Source organism: Balaenoptera acutorostrata, chromosome 1 (genome assembly GCF_949987535.1).
Source record: "Balaenoptera acutorostrata chromosome 1, mBalAcu1.1, whole genome shotgun sequence".
In the NCBI taxonomy this organism is placed as follows: Eukaryota; Metazoa; Chordata; class Mammalia; order Artiodactyla; family Balaenopteridae; genus Balaenoptera; species Balaenoptera acutorostrata.
In genome coordinates this window covers 37,118,308-37,137,190 of record NC_080064.1, presented here as the reverse complement: position 1 = coordinate 37,137,190, position 18,883 = coordinate 37,118,308, and the positions used below count along the sequence as shown (strand labels likewise).

The following is an 18,883-nucleotide window of genomic DNA, read 5'->3' as shown; positions in this document are numbered from 1 at the left end:
ACGCCAGGATCAAACCGGCTGGCCAGGCCCGCAGCGGGAGCCCCAGTAATGAGAACAAGGCTGGGTCCAGCTGTGGCTGCCGCGGCCCTAACGAGATTACACGCGGCCTTTGATCAGGACACAGAGCCCACGTCCGGGCCTTTTATTGCTGTCTCCGGGCGACATTTTAATGGCTGCTCCCGAGCGAAGAACAGGGGCAGGAGCAGAAGGAGCTTAGTAATGGGAGGGGGAGGGGCTGAGGCCCTGGTCCTGCTCACCCACACCCAGCCTCCTCCTGACCCGGGATCTCACTGCTGTGTGTAATACGTGGGCCTGCTGGGGTGGGGGAACGGGGGAAGGGAGCAGGCAGAGAACCCACGCGTGGGGAGAATTTAATAAACCTGGGTGGGGGAAGACGGAGGGCAGTGAGCTTGGGGGTGAATATCCTGGCTTCGGGCTGTGGTCTATGCTTCTGCTCCCCCTGCCCCTCGCTCCTCCTCCCCCGAAGCAGGCTCAAGCATGAGCATGGACATCTGGGCAGTACCCCAAATGGCCACCCACTCCCGACCCCCATGCCACTTCACCAGGGTCCGCAGCCAGCACTCCTCACAGTGCACATGCCAACACTGGATGGACGTTAGGGGCATCGAGTAGGAGTCCTAGGGAGAAAATGGGCAGAGAAGGGAGGGGTCACTCTGAGGCTGTCCCACCCTCTGAAGGGCCCAGATCACAGGGCAGAGACCCTCTCCAACCCCCAGGGAGCACTGAAGCCTGAGCAAGGGCGCCCGAGGTTCCCTTCCTCTCACCATGCAGATGAGGCATTTGTAACGGTCCCCACGGGATAGCTGCCGCTCAAGTTCCCTGACCCGAGCCTTCAGGGCCTCAAACGTGGTCACAGCTGAATCTTCGGTGATTCTGCAAAGAGGATGGCATACCTGGGCAGGCAGCAGGCTGGCATCCCTAACCTGAACCTCCAGCCTACAACTCCCTTGAATTCCAGAATCACATATATAGATGTCTGCTAGACACCCACCCATATCCCAGATCCGCAAACTCCACATTCCAGAACTGCACTCCTCACCCTCCTTGCTCTTCCACCTCCATCCTGGTGAATTTCTAAACCAGATAGCCGGGAACCATTCTCAAACCACTTCTTCCCAGTCACTCCTGACATCCAGAATCTGTCATCTAGCTCCTAATATCTCTGGCATCTCCACTTCTTTCCATAGCTACCACCCCTAGTCCAGGTGCTCATGATTTCCTCTGTGGATTGTGCCACCAACCTGAACGGCCTCTCAGCCTCCAGTCCCCTCATTCCATTCTGTTCTCCTAGCACCTAGAATTCTGCAAACCTGACCACTTCTCCTTCTAACATTTTAGTGTCTACCTCAGAATAAAGCTCCACCAAACTCTCCACAAGCTTACAAGGGCCTCCTTGGGCCGGTCCCCCCCAGCTGCATCCCTCAGTGCCCTGCCACGTACTTTATGCTCCATTCACGCCAAACTCCTGAGTTTCCCCACACACCCCACCATTTTTCACTCCACTGGCCTCTCAGCACTTTCTGCTTCTTCTGGATCACCCCAACCTCCTAACTCACTAGTCCCATCTCATCATTCAGGCCTAGTTCCCACCTCCTCCCAGAAGCCTTTTCCAAGCCCCCAGCCAGTACCCCAATGGTGGCTGCGCCTTCTGTGCTCTTCCAGCCCCTGCACTGGGCTTCACCATAGCAGTATAACCACAAATGCCTGTCACTGCTAGACTCACTTCCCTGAGGGCAAGCTGCTCACTCCACCAATACTGCCTCTGAACATTAGCCCCATACTAGGCACGTGAGTATGAATAAACATCTGCTGAAGAAATAGCTGGTCTAACACCCAGGGAGAGTGAGAAATGCAGGGACTGATGAGGCCCCTGGGCTACAGTCCTAGCCTACCTCAAGGGCTCCTGGTTGCTTCTTCCTAGGCATGTCAAATGTCCTGTTGGTCCTCACCTGTAGTCCAAGCCCTGCACAAGGTCCCTACAACTTCCTGAAGACTCTCTGAGCTGCAATACTGAACAGGGAATAGCTAGGACTATTCTAAAGAGTGATCCCTCCCACCTCTCCTAAAACAAGTCAACAGAACCTGGAGAGGCTCACAGGAGGAAGAATGCTTCCTGGAGGAGTAGAAAAGATGGCACTGGAGACAGGCTTTAGGGAATAATAATGACAATAATACAAATAAAAGAGCAAAAATGTATTAAGCACTTACTAAATGCCAGGGGTTGTTCTGAGGGATTAAAAGTAATTATCTTATTTACACCTCACAAAAACCCCATGAGGAGATCCTAATACTCCTATTTTATATATGAAGAAACTAAAGCACAGAAACATTAAGTAGCCTGTCCAAGGTTCACAGAGTGGGGAAGATGGGATTCAAACCCTGGCAGACTGATTCTGTGATCAACCAGTAACTGTGTAAGTAACCACTACCCTACACTGGCTACACCCAGGAGGAGACAGGCCTCCAGGCTGAGGGAACAGTGGGAAACAAGGCCTAGAGGCCCTAGAGTCCCATCTGGCTGGAAGGCTCACTTCTGAGTAAGCAGAAGGTGCTACACTGGGAAAGGAGACTGTGTCCAAGAAGACCCCAGATGCCGCAATCAGAAAGGAAAGGTTATCTTACAGGCAATTTACAGGAAGTTGTTGAGAATGTTGGAAGAGGGCTGTAAAGGGTAAGAGCTGAGGTTTAAAGGGTGTATTCAGTCAGCTGAGGTAGAATCACAAGGGTGGTGTGTGGGCAAGGACCATCTCCTAGGGTGGCCTGTCTTGCCAGCTTAGGGGAGACAGTTGGCCCAGAAAGCCTGAAAGCTTACAGGTAGTCTGTCCCTGCTGGGTGTAAGTGGTAATGGGGGGGCATGGGTAGGATGGTGGGAAACATTTCATGGGCAGCAATGAACTTTGATCTCTGACCTTTCTCTTTTAGGGCACTAGCAGTGACACAGAATGTGACTTCCTGATGGCTGTGTCCCTATGTCAGGGATGCTCTAGATCCATCACTCCATGGGTCCATGATTCTTTCTGCCTTGCCTCTCTCCAGGGAAGCCGAGAAAGGCTCTGACTACAACTCCTCCTGGCATTGGCGGATTTCCTGGGAGCATCCATTCAACTTTCCAGCTCTGGAAAGCTTTTACCATCCCCTCCTTCCTCACAAGCACTTGCACAGCTGGCTCCTCCCCCAGGCATTTTGCCCAATGCTCTATGTGCCATCCCCACCTGGACTGCTGGTAAGTTCCTGACAAGGAGACAAGGATGGGTAGCTGTGTTCCCTTCCTCTCCAAGGACCAGGCTGATCCTATGAGGTTATTTCAAAGGTTGGGAAACCAAGGCCTGGAGCTGGGGGCAGCCTACCCCAGAGTAGAAAACTAACTGTCAAACCCCAAACCAGAGAATGAGTTAGAGCTGGGAAGGCAAAAAGGATGGGGCTTCAGGAGAGAATGAAGCCATTTCCCACTTCCATCTCCAAAGGCTCCAAGGCCACATCCAATTCCAGAGCTCACCCTCCCTTGGATTTGCTCGGCACATAACTGGCCTCTATTCTTTGCTCTGGTGAAATATCCAATCCTCCAGGTCCCTGACCCAGGTAGGTTGTGAGTTATTCCTGAGCCCCTCTGGGGTATGGGGTGGAGAATTTCTTGGAAGAAGCCATGTCTTCCTGCCTTCCTCCTTCCCTAGGTTGTGAAAAAGATCTAGGATGGGAACCCATAATGTGTACGGGGAAGAGAGACATCATGGGGACTGAAGGGCCCTAATCTTGGCAAATCCAGACCCAATGGAGATCTCTGCACATGACTGAGCCAATCCCCAATTCATCCCAGACAGCCCTGCCCACTGGTGCCTGTGCTCACACAGGTGGGACAGTCCCCAGCTCCCCCAGCCCTCAGAGGGTAGGACCTTCATGGATGGCCACTGGTTCTGGCCCCCACCTCCCCCTTGGGCGCCATCCCTGATTAATGATCTTGTCTTTCTGATTTATGAGCAGCCCCTCCAGATGAGGGTGGGTGCCCCTTACAGCCCCGCCCGCCCCACTCAGCTGGAGTAGGAGAGAATTATTAAATAAACATCCATACGTCATTCCTCCCCCCGCCCCAAAGCTGGTTGCGCCGAACCCGTGCGGCCTGCTCCGGCGCTGACATGGAGCAGCTGCGGTGATTCATGGGCAGCTGGGCCCCGCGCTGCGGCCCATACATCATGCCAGCAGCACTCACGGCCCTGGCCGAGATAAACTGATCAACCACAACGGGCTGGAATGAATTTATGACAACACAAAATGGAGGGAAACAAATGGGAGGTGACCCTGGGCCACCGACCCGGCCCTGCACCGGCCTGCAATCCACTCTCCTGGCAGAAGGCAAGATGGAACACTGGCCCTGGAATGAAGAGGCTGCCTTTTAACCCTGGGCAACCTAGCCTCGAGAGGAGGGAGGGGTGGGTGTGAGGAGTTAGGTAATGGCCAATGGCAGCAGCTCCAGGCAGCCAGAACTGGACAATGCCACCTCCTGGGGCCAGAACTGGCCTTGCCTGGGCTTCTGGAAAGGCACTAAGGTGCCCTGCTGATTTCAAATCCTGGTGGCTCCTGAGGATCCAGGCCAGGAGTTGCCCAAACCTGGGGGAAGTGCTAACGGATCCCCTTTTCCCCTGCCTGAGAACACGGGCCAAAAATTCCTACCAGAAGTGATGAGACCCAATACTCCTGCCTAAAACCCACTGCAAGCGCCAGCCGGGACAAGAAAAATGAAACCAATTTAGCTCCCGATTAAGAAACAGAAACTGGAGATGAATCAAGTGTGCTGGCTGGGCTGGGCGGCCATACATCACATTCCCTGGGCGGAGGCCTCTGCAGCGGGCGGGCAGGCGGGCAGGCAGGCAGGCAGGCAGGCAGGCTGACTGCTCCTCCCTCCACCAAGGCTCCCAGGGCCTGGGCCCAGCGATCAATTCACAGAGGCATGCTCAGCACCCACCGTCGGCTGTGTGCCCAGGGCAGCAGGCCTTCCTGCTAGCAAAGGGCCCCTCACCCTCCAACTGAGCTGTGGTTCCCCGGGCCTCCCTCCTGGCCAAACACTCACTTCTCGATGTCACTGTTCTTACAGGTCTTCTGCATGGCCTCCTGCTTGCTGCTCTCACCGTTGCTGGTAGATGGCATCTCTGCTGGGACAGAGAGGCAACTCACACTCTGGCCAGACTGGGCAGCACAGGTGAGGGGTTGGGCTTGAGGCAGTCACTACCACCCCCCATCACTCCTAACCTGCGTCAGGACTTACCGTCACTGGCCCATTTAGAGAACTCAGGTGTGATGCGTGTGCTGGGAGGGCCACCACTAGAGGAAAGGAAGGAGGAAGAACGAAGTGAGCCCTGAAGGCAGGCAGGATAACCTTGAGGGCGGGTACTGGGTTGACACCCACCTCAGGGCTTCCCATCCCTCTAACCCACCCGCCCAAGCCTGTGCCCACACTTGCTTTAGGACTGCGCCCCGGAGTGCCTCTCTCTCCTTGGCTTCACCGGGCTCCTCGCCTGTGCAGGGGATGATGTCGGCCTCCGTGTATCTGGCATGGTGGTCAAGGACAATGGATCCTAGTTTGCGGTGGGCCATGAGGCTTGAATCCTCAGGAGGGCTCCCCCGGCCCAAGCTGAGACACTGACCCTGGGGGGGTGGTGTGGATGAGTGACCGGAGGTGCTCGCTACTTTTCTTATTCCCTTTGGACTGTCCCACCAGCCCCACCTTGTCCCGCAGTGCCCCAAGGATACTGTGGTTTCCCATACTCCAGAGTGTCATCCCCATCCACATCCAAGTCAGCATCACTGTCCGGATTCTCTTTGCCGCTGCACATGACGAAGCCAGAGCCTGTGGGAAGCAGGATATGAGGAGGGCCTGGGGCCAGCAAGATGAGTCCAAGGGTACCCCTTCTGTTTCCCTAGGTACGGGTCAGGTTTTGGGCTAGGTAAGGCCAAACAGAAACTTGGGCTTGGGATATAGAGAGCCAAGAAACTTGGGTGCTCTTGACTAACATTTCAGTCCTTTTCACTCTGCACACCTCAGCCTTCTCTGCACTGCCTCCTGCTCCAAGTGGTCTCTGCTTATAAACTAGCCCATTCATACACTAGGTCAGGTCCTCAGGAGACACCTAGTCTAGGCCTGCTGAACACCTGTCTTCCAGGTCTAAGAAGAGCAGGAAGAAGACAGAGACATTCAGGTCTACAAGGCTACCCCCACCCAGGACCTGGGCATCCCGTGTCCCAGGGTCCAGCCTGACAAGTCTACCAGAAGGGAGAGTAGGCTGGCAAAGGCCCGTCGGAGCCATACAGCGGGACCCCCAGCCAACGTCCTGGTTTTGGCCGTCAGGTCCTTGCCAGCAAAAACACCAGGCAGCTGTTCAAATATTTGGTGTCTGAAGCGCCTAGACATTAATTATTCATCCCAACCTCACTCAGCCCAGATTCCTGGACAAGTGCAGTTATAAAGGGATTAAGAAGGGATGGCCGAGGGAGGACAAGCATGCACACCTGCTTCTCAAAGGAGTCCATGGAGGCAAGCAGGTGGGCGGAGGCAGGGCCAAGGGCCGGGCAGGCAGCTGAGCTCACCGAGGTGCATCTGGCACAGCCACAGGCAGACTCTCGGCCAGTGGCAGCGGTGGTGATGTAAGGCACTGAGTTGCTGAAGCTACTCCAGGCCCGCTCACCTGCCATGTGGTCTGACTCCCAGGACCACCCTTCCTGATGGCCCAGGGCCAGTGACCACAAAGCTGCTTCTCCCTCCCCGCCCGTGTCTTCTCCCAGTGGTCCCCATCTCGGACCACATCTCATGAGCTAGTGGAACAGCCCTGCCGGGAACAAAAGGGGCTGAAAGCGATGGGATCTGGGTTGAGTGGAATCAGAGGTGTGAAGCAGCTCAGGGTTCTGCCTCATGATCTCAGACATTTCTTGTTCATTCTTCCCACTTCCAGGGTCTTAACACGCTCATCAGGGCAACAGACATGTAACGGGTTGTCACGCCTCTCGCCTGTTCCTTCACCCTGTTACCTTAGAGCTCTGACCCTCCTTTTCCCTGCTCCAGCAGTGTCTGCAGCTCCCCTCTGCACGCACGACCAAGTCCCAGCTCCTCAGTTAGACCCGCTAAGCTCCGGATGCCCCCACTTCTCCACCTTCCCTCTTTCTCTCACTTCACTCCATAAGCTCCACATATACGGATAGACTACTTACTGCACCTCAAATGTCACCGTGTCCTGCTCATGCTCTCCCCTCCATCTGGAATGTTCTCCACCTTTCAAGCCCATTTCGAAAGCACTTTCTTCCTGATCCTTCTTCTCCCTCCTGCACCTCTGGTCTCTGGTCTCACAAAGGTTCCACCCATCCCAGAGGTAAGCAGCACCAGGGAAAGAGAGAGGCCAGGCACTGCCCAGGCTCCACCCCTCCCTGCCAGTCCTCATCTGCCCTCCACACTGAGGCACCAACAAACTCGAGGCAGCAGGCAGGTCAGCAGTGGGGCCATTAAGCTGAGAAAACACCAAGTTACAGCCCTGTCTACTGTTCATGGCCAAGTGTCCTGACAAGCAATTCCTGCCTTGTGGGTGAATGGCACCTCTATAAACCCTCTGACAGTTTGGGAGACAAACTCCGCCATCAATCAGAATGTGGCCGTCAGGTTCACTTACAGCCTGTGCCTCCCAAGCTCTGCCAACCTCCCTCCCCCAAGTACATGCAGCTCAGCAGTCAGCCTCACATCCCTGGCTTAGCCAGGGCCTGCCTGACCTTGCCCAGCCCTGCCTTTTGGGTGGGCGAGAAGCAAAGCTGAGAATCCTGGCACCACTCCTCAGCCCAGTATGGCTCCCATGGCACAGCTGAGAAAACGGGGCACCGCCAAACTGCCAGGAAAAGTCCTAGCTTCTCAACACATAAAGCAGCCCAGTGGCCGAAGTCCTTATCTCTGCAGTCTCATTGCCTAGCAGGCCTGAACCAGGTCTTGTACTCCAGTGGAACATAGCTATTGTGGTTTCCCAAGTCCTGCATGTTTTCTCATGCCCCCATGCCTTTGTACTTCCTGTTATCTCTGCCTAGAAACATCTCCCTCTTGGTCTACAGAACAAATTCCTGCTCGCTCTGCGAGTCTGACTCTTCTCAATCATGCCTTATATTCACAGTGCCTACACATGGTAGCTGCTCTATAAATACTTCCTGAATGAACTCACCTCAACATTCTCTCAACCTTTATCGAACTCACCCTCTGCCTGGCTTGACACTGAGGACAGTGTTTCCAGACCTGATTCCTACCCTCAAGGTGCTGAGCGGGGACGAGACGTCCCCAGACATTTCTGCATAGGGGTCCCTTCCGTGGCGTCCATCCAGGCTCCTGTGCAACTCCAAAATCGTATTTATTACCACGTATTGTCACTGTCCCTTACCAGAATGAAAGCCCACGTCTGTGATCTCAGCGTCATCCAGCACAGAGCTGGCCAGGCCCACAGAGGGTGCCACACAACACACCCGAGCAGTAAAGGCTTAATGCCAACAATGCTGTTCTATCAGGCCCTGGGAGCCCTGTGCCAGAAAGCCAAGGCCTGATTAGCTGGTGGCCTGGAGAAACCTCTCAGGCCACAACCCTCCCTCTCAGACCCCAGCTCTCGGGTGAGCCACGACCTTCTGCTGCCTTGACCAGCCTGGCAGGATGGAGAGCACAACACATCTTGTTTGCCAAGGAAAAGGCCTGTCTCTGGTCTGAGCAGTTTCCTCTGACACTGACCCCATCCCCCAGCAGAGACAGATGTTGGGAACCTCTCCCTACCCCCACAGGTGTTCAGAAAAGGCTGCCACCACCAATTTCACTCTTGTGCTGCCCCAGCCAGCTCCAACCTCCTTCCCAGCACATTAAACTTTATTTTCTTAATGAAATGTCACTTGCTGACTTCTGGCAGAATCATAATAAAAAGAAACGGCCATAAAGCCGTTTTATGCAGACAGCGCCCCTGCCAGCTTGCGCCCCCCCCCACCCTGATTTGAGAAGAAGGCTCCAGTCATTTTATGTTCTCAGCTGCTGGAACATCCCAAGCCAGTACTCAGAGGCAAGATGGCACGGAGTACTCCTTTCCAACCCTCTGGCTCCTGTTCTGTGCAGCTCTGGGGATAACAGGCAAGCTGCCACTCCTGATGCTACTATCCAGGGAAGGGACTCTGGCCCTGGGACCTGCAAGATGACCCAGAGTACCCTTTAGTCACCAGGGAGGCTGCCTTGCTGAGGCTCAGCCGTGCCACTGTATTGTGGCACAAAGGGCTGGGCTGCTGCCCACAGGCAGACTAAGCCTGAGAGTCAGTGATGCTCAGCAGCAGGAGCCTGGTCCTGGGAGGATGGGCGGTGCAAAAAACCTCCAACTGGACACTAGTGATAGAAAGGGAGAGGGTTAAGTGCATATATGATAAGCAAAGCCTAAATTTTATAAAAACGACCCCCCTCTCATAAACTCCTTTTTTCTTAGGTCAAAGAGAGAGAGAGAAAAAAATCAGCGTTAATTTGATCAATTGATCAGATAATCGATTGAGAAACTGGAGATGCCCGCTTACTGGGGGCAGTAACGTCCTGGAACATGAAACCACAAAAAAGGAGCCATCGATTTCCTCACCTGCTGCTCCCAACAAAACCAGAGCCCAGGGAGAAAGGAGTCCTGGGGCCTCTGCAGGCCTGTGCTCTCCAAAGGTGTGGTTTGAGGGTGGTGGTGCAAAGCAGCAGCTTCTGGAGAGTTTTACACTGGAATTAGTTACAGATGCAGTTACGGTGTCTTGTGTAAACGCCATCGATTGGGGAGCTGACAGTCTGGGGAGCCGCGATGCGGGACAATCAATCGGCCTGCAGTGTCACCTGCCACCTCGCTGAACAGTTGACAATGCAATTATCCAGTGTGGAGGCAGGGAGTTGGCGTGTGTCAAACGCACTTAGCCACTTTCCGGGCCTCCTCGATAACGTGTTTCACTGACTCACGTCAGGAGAGACGTAGAGAGACAGACGCTGTTTAAAACCATTGATACTTACTCCTTCTGCCTGTACTCCCCCTGTCCTGGCTTAACAATTGTGTTCCAAAAGGCGATTAAATCCCGACAGTCGCCACAGGGGACAAGAAGGTGCCCTGCTCCTTGCCACCTCTCCTCGCCCCTCCCAGCAGCCAACAGTTATAACTAAAGGTGGTAAGGAGGTAGAAGGTGGCAGCCCTAACACTCTCCATTCCAACACTGCCTGCAGCAGTTGGCTGTTCCAACACCTGTCACTGACTGCACCCGGCAGCAGGGCTGTGCTGGGGGACATTTTTAGCATCTGGGGTTCCCATCTTTTGGAAACCAACACGGCAAAGGAGGCAGCAGCTACGGCCAGGCCAATTTCTCCATGCCCCTGGGCTCAGAACACCTCTCAACCCCTTGACCCATAATCTGGAGCTGAAGTTTTATCAAGCAACAGCCAGTTAAAAGACCTGTGCCACAGCTGCCCTGCCTGTCCTCTCCATGGCATCTCATCCCAGGCCACATGGAACCAGCCTAAATCTAAGGCAAGAACTCGAGAAAGATGCAGTCCCTAGGCCAGGACTGGGGCAGGGCAGAGGCCCTGGACAGTGGGTTCTCTTAGTATCATCCCTGTCCTCCACCTGTTTGATTCAAAGGGGCTCAGTGCTGGATTCCAGGGATGCATTTCCCTCCAGGGCTCAAAGATGGAGTTGCAGCACCTTCCACTTCCTGTGCCGCCTCCTGGGAAATCCCTCCATCTCGCCACTCATGTGCCCACCACATCACTGTGACCTTATCTGAAGCCAAACATTCCATATTCTCTCTCCAGCCTGTCCATTCCAGATATGATGAGCTCCAGGCTCCCCCAATCCAGCTGGGTGAACTTTCACTGGCAACCAAAACAGGAGGGACCAAAGCTCCCACCACAAGTCTCTTCTCCGGGACCCAGGAGCTGGTGACAGGCAATGAGGAGAGCTGGGGCTCATTCATCACATACCTCCTTTGACTATAGGCAGGAGCAGGTTTGTCCCCAAGGGCTGTATAATTAGGTTTCCGCTGTGGCCCAGCCTAGAGGTCCCTTGCTCTGCCCAGGGCTGGCATAGGGCACCAGAAGAGCATCTTTCTTCCCTAACTCTTGAGCTCTTTTAGGGGAATGTTGGTGAAGTACTAGGGTCCATGTGCTGCCCTTTATGCAGTTATTAACTCTGGGTGGGGAGAAACAGCACTAGCAGGTTAGCAAACCTAAGGTTCAGAGAGGACAATCAACAGCTTAGGCACGCAGCCCAGGGTGTCTCTGAGAACTGAGAAGGCCAGAGCGTTTCCTAGTCACTGAAAGTTTTTTCCAAACTACTCTCTTGAAAACTTTATCTCTTCCTTCAGACTCTTAAAGATCCACTTCCAGCTGGACCTATCTGAGTGCTTACCTGTTCTGTCTGGTCCTTCGTTTTGTCCTAAAATACCAATTCCAAGTACTCCCAGGCCTAATAAGCAATCTGGGCCTCACCCTCAGTAACCACAGGCCCCATCTCCAAGGCCCATTCCCCTCAGCCAAGTGTCCCACCAAAAACTCTTGCTTGTTCACTGGTTCCACGGCAGAATACATTCAAGGAAACCGATTTGCTCCACCAGACCATCTCCCAGTGGGCCTGGTGGGAAGCTTTGCTGAGGATGATGAAGGGGTCCTGGTCTGGGAGGAGGGATAGGGGGTGATCGGATACAGGAACTTATCTGCAATTCTTTCATATCTAACAAGGACAGCAATCTCTGTTCTGTCAGCACGCACAGCTCGGCTTAAATGGGCCTCACCACTCGTCTGCTCATCCTGCCTCTGCTCCCTCTCTCTGAAGTCGGCTGGGCAGCTTCTTCAGCCAGCGTTATCACTCCCTCTAACCGGTCTTGGCAGGCAATCTAATTCCTCCTGAAAAGGTCACCGCCATTTTAACTGCCTTTCAATCACATTAAGCACGCGCTGCCCGGCTTGCGGCCCAGCCCGCCCTGCGGGCGATCAATGCGCTACACTGACACCAGCCCGCCTGGCGGGGCCACACCCAACCCCCCAAGAGTTGGGGCCTATCGGTCCTGGCCAAGGAGGGTAGACTGACAGATGGCCAGCTCCTGCAGACAGGGTTTCGGGGGCAGAGGCGGTCAGGATCAGACAGGGCCTCCTTTGATAGCACCCCCCACCGAGGAGCCTCAGCCTCCTCCGCTCCACTGCGCCCTGCTCTCTGCCTCGTGGCCCCTGCTGATCTCGCTGTAAAACAGCCTTTCAAGTCTGCCTGTCTTTTGACTGCACTAAGCTGTTTAAGAGGCGGCAGCAGCTTCTATCAGGAAAGCCGGAGCAATTCTCTGCAGATAAAGGCACCTCCGGCCCCGTTCCCTCTTCAAGTCTCACTCTCATTCTCGCTCTCCAAATCGCTCAAAGAAAAGCCCCCTTTGAACTCCTCTCAGGAATTCTTGAAAAGAACAACCTCACAGTGTAAACACTCAGGGAAAACTGACACCCGCCCATAGGGCTGAAGAGCCCCTCACACCCGCTCTGCAAGTGCGTCCCACCCCCTGGGAAATACTTGGTTGTAGCAGCAGGCCCCATGCAGCTTCATCCCCCTAAGCCCTGTCTGGTGCCCAGAAGCCACCAGGTCCAGTTCTGTGCCAAGAAACCTGACTAAAAACTTGCCGCGGTAATGGAAGATATGAAAATCTGCAGCCACCCAACAGAGCGAACCCAGAGCGGCATCCTGGAACTGCCCCTGGAACAGACACCTGTGTGTACAAGTCACTGGACCCTGGGCTTTGCTGCTCATCCTCCCTGGGCCTCAGACACTCGGAAACTCCAGGATGGGACCAAAGTGAAATGGCAAACGGATATCCTCCCACCTCAGCGCTCAGGATCGGGAAACGGTTTGGCCTGATTAACCTTCCTGATTTACACTTTGGCTTGTCCCCAAACGCTTGGGCAATATGAGAGAAGCCCAGAAGCATAATGCCACACCTGGGCTCGTGGCCCCTTCATGTACCCAGTCTGCCCTGGATGGCACTGTGGGGACCACTCCTCAGCACCAGCCCGAGAAGCACTGCCCCCAATGAGGCAGAGACCCTCCTCCCAGCTGCTGCGAGATTCCCCAGGGACCAGACACAGCAATACTCCCAAGGGTGTTGCCCAGAGAACTGGAGGCAGATGGGAAGCAGACTGGCTCACTTAATGACCACAAGCTGCAGTGCCAGCTGTGCTTGTGCACAGAAAGAGAGAAGAGCTGGAGGCTGGGAGGCTGACAGCTCCCCCTTTGCCCTGCCCAAGGCAGAAGGCTTTGACAAGAGGACACCGACCCTGGGCACCTACCAGTCTGCTATTTGACCTGGTGGGGGTGGGGGACTTCCACTGGGCCAAGCTATATCTCTCCAAGGAGCCAAGTAGGTAGTGGGTCTGGGCAGGGTCCTGCAGAGTCCTCTGCAGCAGCAGGGGAGAGTCCCAGGGAAGCAGGGAGCAGCTGGGCACAGGCCCCTCTTGCTTCAGGGCAGAGGGCGCCCAGGGAGAAGAGATGGGATCAGAGCTAAAATTAGATTCACCAATGAAGCTCATGGGAGGTCAAATTTTGCCATAACTCACTCTCTCCTCTGTAACTGATTTCCCTGACATGGGGCCGAGGAGGAGGAGCGGGGGGGTGGCGGGGGGAATCCAATGTGTTTGCCTGGAAGCCCTCGGGGCCCCCAGTGCTGGAGGTGTACAGCAGGTTGCTGGATTCTCATTTATCAGCCTTAAGAGGGATGGAGTGATAAATGCATAACCGTCCCTTTAATATTTTATGCAGGTGCTAACGTGGCTTGGCTGTCACCTTCAATGCATCACCCGAGGCTGAGAGACCCCCTCGTCACTCCTAGCTTGCAGCCTCACAGTTCCATTTCCCCACCCAAATACATCCATTTTAATATGCACATCACAGGCAGGCAGCACGGTCACAAAGGAGCCCCGCCAGCAGCAGCTCGCACGTGGTGGAATGGATGACCAGCCACCAGCCCTGGCCTCTTGGCTCCCAACAGATGGATACCCAGCAGAGGCCTGGCCACCAGAGTGCCACTGCCTATGTGTCAGCTGCTTGTACCTCGGAAACCACCTTCCAGGAGAGTGGTGGCCCGTATCCGCTTCTGCCCGCACCACTCATACTCCTCAAAGCGGTTGCTGTTCTCATGCTCGATGTCCACGGCATCATCCTCAGCCATGCAGGAGCCTTCCCTCTGTGAAGAGCAGAGCAGGATCATGCGGGTCCCAGGCCATCCCTACCTGCTCCCCAGGGCCTGCAAGGAAGGCACAGCCCTAGCCCCAAGCTGCAGTGTGCCCCACAGGCCCCCAGCTCTAGGGCTCCTTTGAAGTAAATGAATCTAGAGGTCAAAGACCTGGGCTTTTCCCCAATAATTTTCCACTGGAGCCCCAGGGGAGGAGTGGGAGAGCGAAAGCAAAGGAAGAGAGCAAAGAACAGAGAGGAAGAAGCTGCTGAGACCACAGGGAGACCCCAACAGCCCATAGATCTGGAGGCAGTCAGCAGCTAGTGTCAGGGGAAGGAGGGGAGGGGAGGGGAGGTAGGTGGTGATGGCCCCTCTACCTTAGAAAGGCAATGCTCCACATGCCTACTCATCTCCTGCTCCGATCCTGCCAGGGGGCGGCTGCACAGGGGACATACCTGCCCTTCATCTTGCTTCCTCCGTTTCATTTTCCCAATCCGAGCTGCATGGAGAAACCGAAAACAAAGCATAGAACAGGCAGACGGTCACTGTAGTTCCCAAGGTCCCAGTGGAGCTGACACATCCTGACCTCCTGCCAGCCATTAGCCCTTTTGTTCAGTGCCTCATCTGGCCCTCATCATGCAGCACCTTCGGCTCCTTTGGGGACTGGACCTTGCCAAGAGCACCTGGGGAGGAGATTGGTGCTAGGCCAGCGAAGTGTCCACTCTTTGGCCACAGCTGGCTCAAGCTCAACCCTTACCTTCCTACCTTCAGTGCTCAATGAATCCAGTGAGCAAAGATGCTCTCCTTGGCACTTGCTATGTGTCTCCCCAGAAGGCCAAGACCATACGCTCTTTTAGAGTCAAGAAGCATAACTTTAGAGAACGTTTCTTGGCTAGAATCCAAGGTCCCTCCAGGGGCCTGATTTGGCCTGCTGTTCACTTATCAGTTAAAACCCCTTTGTTCCTGGGCCAAGAGCCCTGAGGTACAGCCCTTACTGTCCTATGTAGAATTACCCCAGTGAGAATTTCTCTCATGTCCACTGGTCCCATTTTACAGAAGAGGAGACTGAGGCCCAGTCATAAAGGTATAGAGGATCTGAGTCAGACAGCCCAGATACCTTGAGAGGGTAGCCCTTACTGTGCCTACCCAAACCTGTTCCATCATTTCTAATCAGTGCGGAGGGGCTGGCAGGCCCTCGAGGCAGAGGGCTCCCTGCCATGCTGTCCCGCAGGGGGCTCAATTCCAAAGTGCACGCTGCAAGCCCACAGCACTGCTAATTAATGCCGAGAGAGACGATCATTTCTAATTAGCTCACTAATCCCTCTCTGCAGCCCTCCTGTCACTGAAGCAGGAAGGGGTCAAAACAAGGGACTCTGTTCCCTCTGTCCCCTCCTGTGATGCATCAGTAGAAGTAGAGCTAGCCACTCTGAGACCAGACTGACTGGGGTGGGGATAGGGGTGGAGCCAGCCAAGGAGGGAAGGGTTCCCCACTGCAAGGCCAGAAAGAACTTCCTGTGGATACTGACCCTGGTGGAAAGCTCATCAATGCAGTTTAGGGAGCGAGACACAGGTGAAAGGTGATGCAGGTGAGAGTCGATAAGTTACAGTTTAGAGCTTCAATTGTGTGTAAGGTTCAGAGCCAAATACCTTATACAAGGTAGCTCATTTTATTCTATATCCAGAAACTAGGTTGTATTATCCATTTTAACAGAAAAAGATAGTCAAGGCAGTTGTCCAGGTAGCTAAAAAGTGGCAAAGGGAGCATAGGAAACCAGGCCTGACTCCACAGCTTAGAAGGCTCTCCTGTCCCAAGTGCCCCCAACTGATCAGCATCAACAAAGATTGATCCTGTGAGTGTGCTAGGTCAGCAAGAATACGCACTTGGGGCTCCTGCCTGTTGAGGGTCTGAGGCAGGGAGCTACTCCAACCCTAAAACAGAGTAGCCCTAGAAAGAGCCAAATCATCAAGAAAGCCACCATCCCACCAGGACTGAGCATGGAGTTTGAGAAACCGTGGTCTGCAGCCTGGCCCGTCTCTTCAATTTCCTGTGCTCTCACTATAGGAGATGTGACTATGTTCTGGTGCCCCGCTTGATTTTGTGGACAAAGATCTAGACTCCTTCACCTTGACTTCCCTAACCCTTGGACTCTCAGGCTTGGGCCATCTTGACACCCTAGAGCAGGGGTCCCCAACCCCCAGGCCATGGACCAGTACCAGTCCATGGCCTGTTAGGAACTGGGCCACACAGGAGGAGGTGAGCGGTGGGTGAGTGAGGGAGGCTTCATCTGTATTTACAGCCGCTCCCCATTGGTCGAATTATGGCTTGAGGTCCGCCTCCTGTCAGATCAGCGGCAGTACTAGATTCTCACAGAAGCACGAACCCTACTGTGAACTGCCCATGCGAGGGATCTAGGTGGTGCACTCCTTATGAGAATCTAATGTCTGATGATCTGAGGTGGAGCTGAGGTGGTCCCATCACCCCCAGATGGGACCATCTATTTGAAGGAAAACAAGCTCAGAGCTCCCACTGATTCTGCATTATGGTGAGTTGTGTAATTACTTCATTATATGTTACAATGTAATAGTAATAGAAATAAAGTGCACAATAAATGTAATGCGCTTGACTCATCCTGAAACCATCCTTCCCCCCCCCACCCCCCACCCCCGCCCCAGTCTGTGGAAAAACTGTCTTACACAAAACCAGTCCCTGGTGCCAAAAACGTTGGGGACCACTGCTCTAGAGGCAGGGCTAGGATGGAGAAGGGATGCTAGATATCAGAAAGGCATTGAGCAAGGTACCCTGAAACTTCTAGAAGCCTGTATGGAGCAGTGTGCCAGTACAAAGGTTCCTCCCCTACCCGGCCTAAAGCTCAAGGGAGTGCCTCTCTGGTAAGAAGGAGACTATGACAGACACTGATAACTGAATAAAGGAATGAATCTCATAGGATTGCCAAGGAAGGCATGATACTGGATGCTCTCCTCGCCCAGGCCACCCATGCCAGAAAATTCCTTGTAGTCCCAGGAAAGTCCCTGATGGATTGGGCATCACCTGGAAATTCTCAGATAAGCAACTCAGGTTTATTTTCTTGCCATTCATCTTCTAAGTCCTGAACTAAGCTTACTAAAACATGATAGGGAAAGTTTGCTCCCTACCTAGAGGCTTCCACTGAGTAGGACAAGTCAAAGTATTGCCAAGGAGGTAGCATGGCATAGTCCAAGAAGCACAGGCTTTGGAAGTAAACAAACCAGTTCAAACCATGGCTCAGTTACATCCCAGCTGTGTGGTTTTAAACAAATCACCTTCACCTCTCCCAGCCTCCGTTTCCTCATCTACAAAATGTGTGTTAACACTCCCTCTCAGTTATGATAAAGGTGCTTAACATGGTGCCGGCCCATGATAAATGCTCTCCTTTTCCCAGTCTGGGGCTCAGCCGCCCAGCAGAAACCAAGTGGCAGGAACTGGGGACCTTGAACATCCATGGCCTCACTCACCAGTTGGCCTAGAGACCCCCAAGCCCCTTACAGACAACCCCCATATATACCACACCCTAGCCAGCACAAAACACTAGATCATTCAATTGTGTTCAGCAAATAGGAATGTTCCAGAGGTTTGAATCCAAAAGGGGCGTGGGGCGGAGGCGGGGGGGATGGTGGCCTGCCAGGTAGTACATACACGGAGTGCTTTCAGAGAAGGCCTCTAAGAGCTGTCGAGCCCACGCTGATCACCTTTGTGAAATGTGGGCCGACTGATAACTCAAAAAGCCCTGGGATGAGTTAGTTCCTGTTGCCGTGGGAACTCCAGATCTCACTGCATTGTCAAGTCTCAGCAGAGAGGCTGTATTCACACTACTGGGCACTGATTAAAAACTGGAAGAAAAACATTCTCAGCGCCCTGCCGGCTTGTACAGTGAGGTCCCAGCAGTTTGCAAATTCAAAACTGAGCTCCCGCGTGGAATTGTGTGGCTTGTTTCTCATTCTCTGGCACTTACTGACCCCCAAGGTTCTTCAAGGCCTAGAGAGGCTCACGCAAGAGCTGGGGACCATAACCTCCACTAGACAGATGGAGAAACTGAGGGCGACCGCCTTGGTCAGCACATACTCAGACGCTGTGACTGTGAAGAAGCCAGTGGGCCCTAATGTCGAAGAGACCCAGGGAAGTCAGGAACCGCAGGCAGTGAGGGAGGGAGGAGGCCGGGGGTGGGGCGAAGGGAGGGGCCGCGCAAGACTCACCATTCAGTCGGGTCTGCCGGTTGGCTCGCACTCGCAAGAAGGTCTGGGAAAAGATCCCGGGCAAATGCAAAAAAGAGAAGAGAGTGTCAGCGCGGCCTGGAGTCCCGACCCCCGCCCCAGCCCCAGCCCCCAGTCCAGACCTGCCCCGCCCCAAACAGCCCGTAAACAAACCTACTTCCTCCCTCCCGCCGGCCCCCCTGCTCCGCCGGCCGCTCCGGGCCCTCGGCATAGCCGCCGGAGGCTGCTCTAGCGGGACCCCGTGGCCGCCGCGCGGTGCCGCCCCAGCCCCGGCCTCCGGCGCTCCGGGCCCCGCGGCCGCCCGGCCGGCGAGGGCGGCGATGCGGGCGGATTCCCCCCGGCTGCCCGGCGGCGGCGGCACCTCAGCTCCCAGTGGCGGCGGCGGCCATGTTGGCCTTGATCACGTGACTCGCCGCCGTCG

The 18,883-nt window shown here is 54.6% G+C and overlaps 1 protein-coding gene across 3 annotated transcripts in view; it reads right to left on the bottom strand.

The window, feature by feature from the left end:
• RNF220 (ring finger protein 220) overlaps positions 1-18,883 on the bottom strand; it is a 216,682-nt gene that overhangs the window by 1,211 nt on the left and 196,588 nt on the right. The window contains exons 1-10 of one of the 3 annotated variants that reach the window (XM_057544989.1): positions 18,620-18,854; positions 18,445-18,487; positions 14,592-14,713; positions 14,094-14,226; positions 5,764-5,860; positions 5,474-5,560; positions 5,279-5,334; positions 5,084-5,162; positions 786-894; positions 564-638 (exon numbers count right to left, since the gene is read on the bottom strand). In XM_057544989.1, the coding sequence (XP_057400972.1) occupies positions 564-638; positions 786-894; positions 5,084-5,162; positions 5,279-5,334; positions 5,474-5,560; positions 5,764-5,860; positions 14,094-14,226; positions 14,592-14,713; positions 18,445-18,487; positions 18,620-18,673 (855 nt within the window). In that variant the 5' untranslated portion in view covers positions 18,674-18,854. Of the gene's footprint in view, positions 1-563; positions 639-785; positions 895-5,083; positions 5,163-5,278; positions 5,335-5,473; positions 5,561-5,763; positions 5,861-14,093; positions 14,227-14,591; positions 14,714-18,444; positions 18,488-18,619; positions 18,855-18,883 lie in introns of those variants that run through there. The other 2 variants (XM_057544990.1, XM_028163283.2) reach the window with 2 other exon arrangements.